The sequence below is a fragment of the Penaeus japonicus genome, unplaced genomic scaffold (genome assembly GCF_977035675.1).
Source record: "Penaeus japonicus unplaced genomic scaffold, GWHDUDI00000001_assembly GWHDUDI00000031, whole genome shotgun sequence".
In the NCBI taxonomy this organism is placed as follows: Eukaryota; Metazoa; Arthropoda; class Malacostraca; order Decapoda; family Penaeidae; genus Penaeus; species Penaeus japonicus.
Window position 1 is genome coordinate 10,872,978 of NW_028234433.1, and position 7,500 is coordinate 10,880,477.

A 7,500-nucleotide genomic window follows, 5' to 3' on the forward strand; every position below is an offset into this window, starting at 1 on the left:
TTATAATTTTTTACTATTTATCACCTTTGATCTGTGCTTCATCATGTAACCATTTCCCTAAAACATAGTTTCAATATTATTACTTATTAAAAAACTAAAACATGATTGTGTCCACCCATAAACCATGTTACTTCCTTTGCATAGTCTTATCCAAAGGAACAGAAAATATGAAGAATATATATATTTCAATATCAGTCTATGATAACCTTTTTAAAGCTAGTGAGTAAACTCTCAAATCATGTATTTGACATTCAGGCCAACAGTATTCCAATATTTAGAATGAGTGTTACTGACAAGTTATCACACTTGGCTGCTCTAATAAAATCCTCCAAGATCTAGGAAAAGATTGTTATGATTTTTCCTTGGCTCCTATGTAGCTATACAACTAGATTTACACAGGGAACCCTGGCCTTACTGGTTGCCTGTTGAGTTATGAAAAAGGCAGTTGTGAAGCACCTACTCATATATAGAATGATAGCCATTAATGAAACCTGTTAATAAAAGCCCATTGGCTTAAATAATAAATTATAATCATATTACTTATATTTATGGTTGGTTTTCCTCTACAGTGGAGGGCAATGACACACTCTATGGGGGGGATCCTCTTGTCAAGCAAGAGGCAGAGCAGTTATCTGCTGTCTTACTACAGGATGTTCTTTCACATATAAAGGTTTGTGGCAACTTGAACATCGTACAATTTTTCATAATGCACATCGTAATAAAGTTTCCATTAGATTTTAAATGCATTTACTAAGTATGTATGATAGCATGTTGCAAGGAAAGGTAAATTTTATTGCAAAATAGTACCAAGTACTTGTTTGAAAATTCCTTTGCAAGTTGTTAGAATTAATAGTATAGGTAATTTTTTAAATCAATAAATTTTTTACCATGAGCACTATAAATATTGTGTAGTTATGAAATGCACTGATTTTATTAATACAATTATACTGATATTTTTATGGCAGGGATTAACGGGCATTCAAGAAAAGAGAAGTGGGCCATTGACACAAGGACTGTTTTGGTGTGTCATAACCTGGACTGACTTGTCTCAAACTCCAATGATGAATTTGGCAATCATTGTGTGGGCTTTGGTGAAAAAGCATAACTCTTCCCAAACAGTGGTGGGTATAGTCTAATGTTAATATGGAGGTCTTGTTCCAAACCCTTACACGAGAAAGAAATTTCTAATTTTTATTTAATTATAGTAAGCTTTGTACCTTGCAGTATGAATTTCTAAACATAGTATATCTCTTTTGCATTTCAGATGCAGATGAAGAAGGCTATCTCTAAGCGTGGAGGACACTTAAATGATTCTAGTCTTCTTGAACTAGCAAAACACTGAAAAATAAATATAGATTTTATTAGACAGTGTCTTCCATTAGAAAAGATTAATAATTCTTGATCATTGTGTATTTGAATCCATATTCATTAATGAAAAGGTATTTTCACAGAAGCAGAAAGATCTGATAGAATGTGTTAATAGCAGTTTTAGATAATGAAATATACCAAACTGCAAATGTAACTTTATTTATGTAGTAGTATGTAATAATTATATAAATTTAAGGAACACATTAGCGGAAAAGATTATATTATTTCATAAAATGAGATGCATAGTTGATTTATCTTTTAACCCATTGGTTTCGGATGGCATCATTTGTTGTCAAGGCAAGCAATAGGCCTAGACACAGATGGGCTGGGCCATATCTGATAATACCGACACAAGGCTGTATAAGCTTATTTAAAAATACTGCGGCCAAAGGGTTAAATGAGATTGATGATGTATTTTTTTTTCATATAGATGTGTATATTTATTGTACTTTAAATATACAGCGGAAGACTGATTGCAATATTTATATATAGAGATTCTATTATTTCATAAAATGATGCTAAAGGATGCATAGTTGATTTATCTTTTAAATGAGATAGATGATGTAATTATTTTTCAAATAGATATGCATATTGTACATTAAATATACAGCAGAAGACTAATTGCAATATATATATATATATATATATATATATATATATATATATATATATATATATATATATATATATATATATATATATATATATATATATATATATATATATATATATATATATATATATATATATATATATATATATATATATAGAAACAGTTGGCCATCACATAAGTTTTACCTTGATATGTAATTTATATTGTCAATGAATGTATTATATATAGTCATTAAGGCTTTTTTTGTGCTTCCTGCCTTAAATTTAAGAACATTCATGAGGCTATATACTAATTTCAGTGAGGAGGCTTAACATTTGCATCCTTATGGACCACAGTTAATGCTAGGTATCTGATCATAAAAGATTTAAAGAATCTTGGACACAACACTCCTTCACATTGCTTTCCAAAGTACAGTCACTTAATGATTGGTAAAGTAATGAAAGTCTTTATCTGTTTTCCTTGTGTTTCAGTAGTTTTGGCTAATATGAAATATAAGGTTTTATAGAAAATGTATATGGAAAAGGCCTGTAATCCTACTTCAGTTACAAAAATGCAAACAGATGAGGTAATAATGACTAGATATGAGAAACCATTTTAACATTTTCTTTTTTCTTTGATAGGACCAATTTAGCTTGTTTATCCTTATTATTCTTTGCAAACATTTCCAAATATTATTTTGTTCAGCACTGGACCAAATTCATCTAAGTTTAACCTATTGTGGATGGGGGATAGATTCACTTGGCCAGTCTCCAGGATGGGTTTTATTTCAGAGCAGGCAGCTACACACAACATACTTTGACTTTTCCCATTATCTTTCAGTCACTCATTGTGAAACCATTTTTGAGCCATTTTTGTGTTTTATTTTTTGTGTGTTTTATGTGCTATATGACAGGCTCTATCAATGCTGCAGTTGACTAAAATTGTAGTATATGATCCATATCAGGTTATTACTTTCTTTATTCTCAGTGTGATAGAAGTATTGCTGTTTTTATGGGAGGACAAAAAGCAACTTTATTTATTTGTATTTGTGTGCTGTCATAAACAAATACAAAACATATAATCATCTTCTATAGGGAAAAGGAAGAAAACCTGTGCTGTATAAAGATAGTGCTTGCTAGAGACCATGGATGGCTGCCATTCAAGGCTCTCTCTCCTACTGGTGCTAGAAAAAAGTGGTGCCATCTAGGTTTTGGATGTTAGGTTTGCTTAATATTACAGTAATTATAGTAATAAAACAATAAAATAGCACAATGACCCAAATCCCAAAACTCCCATCATTAGGCTAAAGTCCCTGCGTCATGTATATCATAACACCCGTCCACAATGGGTAAATTCTATTTTTTCATTGAAGCATTGTAGTATAGTATCTTTCCTTTTTTGGATAAGTTCACAGATCATACGTATTTTTACTATCTAATCTCATATATTAACACATTATAAACTGATACAGATAGATAGATAGATAGAGATAGATGGATATATGCGTGTGTATATACATAGTTCAGTTCAGACATATTTGCGAATATGCACGAGGTGGCCCAGCCTCTGTCAACTATGAGTGCTGACTCAACTTATCTAATCTTATCTGATCATCATCGCTGAATTCAATTCAGCTCAGTTCAGAGAGATTTGCGAAGACGTCGCTTCGCCCGGGCTGTGTGGATGGGGTGGCCCGGTCTCTATCAACTATAAGTGCTGACTCATCTGATCATCATAACTGAACTCTTACTGTGGCGGTCGGATTGCCTGTAGGCGCTCCATTTGCCAGGGGACAAGTGACAGGCATAGCAGTCTAACCAGCCTGGTGGCTGTCGTCTCTGGGCCCTGCCTGAGGAAGCGAGTGTGCTCACATTCCATCAGGTAGTGCTCTAATTTGGCGTCCGGTGCACCACAATGCTCACAGCCTCGCTCATCTTGCTCAATAGTGGGTATGATTTGCCACGCACAAGGGTAGCCTATTCTCAGTCTGTGCAGACTGACTTCAGCACACCTTGATATTCTAGGAGAGAGTATCAGTGACTCATAGCCTGTGGCGTCTGAGTACCAGCTGGACGAGAGGGAGGTTCTCGCTTCCTCTCTATGTCGCTGCAGGGCACTGACCTGCAGTTCAGTTCAGTTCAGTTCAGACAGATATGCGAAGACGTCGCTTCGCCTGGGCTATATGCTCAAGGCGGCCCGGCCTCTGCCAGCTATGAGTGCTGACTCATCTTATCTAATCTTATCTGATCATCATCGCTGAATTCAATTCAGCTCAGTTCATAGAGATTTTGCGAAGACGTCGCTTCGCCCGGGTTGTGTGGATGGGGTATCCCGGTCTCTATTGGCTATAAGTGCTGACTCATCTGATCATCATAACTGAACTTTTACCGTGGCGGTCGGATTGCCTGTAGGCGCTCCAGTTGCCAGGGGGCTAGTGACAGGCAAAGCCGTCTAACCAGCCCGGCGGCTGTCGTCTCTGGGCCCTGCCTGAGGAAGCGAGTGTGCTCGCATTCCATCAGGTAGTGCTCTAATTTGGCGTCCGGCACGCCACAATACTCACAGCGTCGCTCATCTTGCCCAATAGTGGGGATGATTTGCCACACATAAGGGTAGCCTATTCTCAGTCTGTGCAGACTGACTTCAGCACACCTTGATATTCTGGGAGAGAGTATCAGCGACTCATAGCCTGTGTCGTTTGAGTACCAGCTGGCCGAGGGGGAGGTTCTCGCTTCCTCTCTGTGTCGCTGCAGGGCACCGACCTGCCCTGCAACCATCGTTTTACGCCTTAGCAGTTCCCGGCTAGGATGCACCACAAGATCACTCAAGGGTTTCTTCCTGCCTTCCTCCGCTAACCTGTCAGCTATGTCATTCCCTTCAATACTAACATGGCTTGGGATCCAGTTTATGATGATGCGTCTTCCCTGATCCAGGATTCTCTGAGCAATGGTGAGAATCGAGGTTACCAGGTAAACGTTATCAAGGGGCGTGCTTTGTTGCAGGCTGTCAATGGCGGCCCTAGAGTCTGTGTGTGTAACAACATGCCCGTCCGTCTGGGCTGCATGGGCTAGGGCTCCCATAATAGCTACTGCCTCTGCCTGGAGCGAGGAGGCATTGTCTGATACCCGCATAGCTTTCTCTATGCCCCTTGCTGCAAAACCGGCGCCTGCAGTGCGGGTGATGGGGTCTACAGAACCATCCATGAAGTAGGTTTTACTATTCAGCGGCATGATTGCTGTAATGTTCCTCTCCGCCTCAGCCTTCAATAGAGGCGGTGAGTACTGTGTTTTTCTTCTTGATAGACTCATGACAGAGAACTCTATCAAGGATCGTGCCCAGGGCGGGGCTGAGACATAGTCAGGGTGGGGAAGGTCCATGCCCTTAATCAGTAGTGTCTCTTTGAGCTCAAAGCGTTTCAGCACTCTGGTTGTGTGAGACAGCCAGGTGTTGTTAGCAAAGAGCTCTTGGTTTTGTGCAAGCCGACGCTGCACTCTCTGTCTTAGCTGCGAGTCCAGTGGGGACTGTAGGACATTGGCAAGGAACTGGGCCGCCATCTGATCAATCCGGGTGTCCAGGGGAAAGAGTTTGGCCTCCAAGAGGAGGTTAGTAACCTTAGCCCACCCAGGGGCACCCAGAATAATCCTGGCGGCTTCGTTTTGCATTATGTCGAGTCTTTTCCTGAGTCCAGGTTTGACTGTGATCAGGGCGACGGAGGCGTAGTCCACAATGGGACGGACAGCGTGCACGTAAAAAGATCTTAGTACGCGGTGTCCAGCCCCTAAGCGCCGCCCAGACAGAGCTCTCATGACAGAGAGCCTTGCCTTGGTCCGGTCTAAGAGATGTTTGATCTCGGAGCGGAAGGTGAGGTTCTTACCGATCCATACCCCCAAGTATTGGTAGACGTGTACCCACTCAAGCTCTAGACCTTGGACTCGCAGTCTTTGATCACAGACATCATGTTTCAGCGCCATTGCCTTCGATTTGGCTGCTGAGATCTTAAGCCCGACTCTGCAGCATTCCTCAGTTATTAGGTAAAGACAACGCTGGGCTTTTCTGACTGGATTCACATTTCTTCTCCCAGTGGAGATAATTGCTAGATCATCTGCATATGAAATGATCGTGCACCCCGCTGGGAGTGGGATGTCGAGAATGTTTAACATGAGGATGTTGAACAGGGCCGGGTTAAGGACCCCTCCTTGAGGGGTGCCATTCTCCAGAGGCAAATGCCTAGAAAGGTGACCTTGGAACTTCACTCTGGCAGTTCTGTTCCGAAAAAGGAACGCCAAAGGCAAGCAGCCTGCGCCTTTTGCTTCCTTGCGGCATCATCTCCTGAATGGCTAACGGGTTTGTTTGTTCTAAAGCCTTCTCTTCGCAGGGCAAACACAGCGCTGCTGCTGCTGACAGTGCTCAGTAAGGTGGCCATGCTGTGGGTAGTGCTCTTGCCCCTTGTGAACCCGTGTAGGTGTTCATGTGGAGGTCCCAGCTTCCATTGGAGCCGATTCAGTACCATTTTCTCTGCTGTCTTTCCCAGACAGCTTAGCAGGGAGATGGGGCGGTACCGTCCCGCCTCCTTCGGTTTGGGGACGGGAATTATATCAGCCCTCTTCCAGCACTGTGGCAGTGAGGAAGTTTCCCAGTACTTGTTGATGAGATGCAAAAGTGCAAGCTCACCTTCATGTCCTAGGTGGGAAATGATGGGGTGGGAGATCCCATCGCAACCCGGGGCTGACCGGGAACTGGTCTTGTAGTTCGCGGAAATTCCCTCAGAGAGAACATGGCATCTGTATCATTAGGCTCGACCGCCTTTTCTCTGATGAGGGCATGCCTGCCTGGGAGCAGTTGTTCTTGGCATGCCCTCAGCTCTGCTGGTAGACCGACGCTACTTGTTCTAGCAGAGAACTCGAGCGCCAGTCTCTCCGCCTCCGACCGCGGGTCATGGTGGGTCTTTTTGGGGGCTGAGCGATTTGTGCCCCGTCTGATACGGTTCCACAGTTCTGAAAGGGAGGTTTGGTGGCCAAAGGACTCACACCACTCCAGCCAATTTTCCTGCTTTGACCTCTTAGCAGTTTCCTGAGCATCCCTGAGAGCCCCTCTCAGAAGAGCGTGGTTCTCGGGGGTTCTCTGTCTGCGGAAGTGTCTTCTGCACATATTGATTCTGTGGTTGACCTCCTTAATCTCATCATTGTAATACCAGGCGTCCTTGAAACACCCGGACCACGGACGAGTTTTTGGGGATGGTTTCTGAGGCTGCCTCGTCTATGGCATTTACTAGTCTGGCCTCAAGTATATCCACATTATCATTAAGTGAGAAGTCACTGGTTCTGAGACACTTGGCCAGGGCCTCCTGGAAGGCTTTACATTTGGCTCTTTCCACCTTCCATCGAGGATTATGCTTGGGCATAGGTGCCGGGCAAGCATCCAAGATGGTGGTGACTATCCCATAATGATCGCTCGCGGCAGTGTTGTCCACAGACCAACTAATTCTTTCGACCAGGACCGCAGTGACAAAGGTGAGGTCAAGGACCCCCCCTCCAACGTGCGTA

General features: G+C 42.5%; 1 protein-coding gene across 6 annotated transcripts in view; it reads left to right on the forward strand.

Annotated features, from left to right (window-relative positions):
* LOC122260041 (VPS35 endosomal protein-sorting factor-like) overlaps positions 1–1,613 on the forward strand; it is a 27,765-nt gene extending 26,152 nt beyond the window's left edge. For all 6 annotated transcript variants that reach the window (XM_086555686.1, XM_086555688.1, XM_043027131.2 and 3 more), the window contains 3 exons: positions 570–670; positions 966–1,121; positions 1,265–1,613. In XM_086555686.1, the coding sequence (XP_086411812.1) occupies positions 570–670; positions 966–1,121; positions 1,265–1,342 (335 nt within the window). In that variant the 3' untranslated portion in view covers positions 1,343–1,613. The remainder of the gene's footprint in view (positions 1–569; positions 671–965; positions 1,122–1,264) is intronic.
* Positions 1,614–7,500: the final 5,887 nt, after the last annotated feature.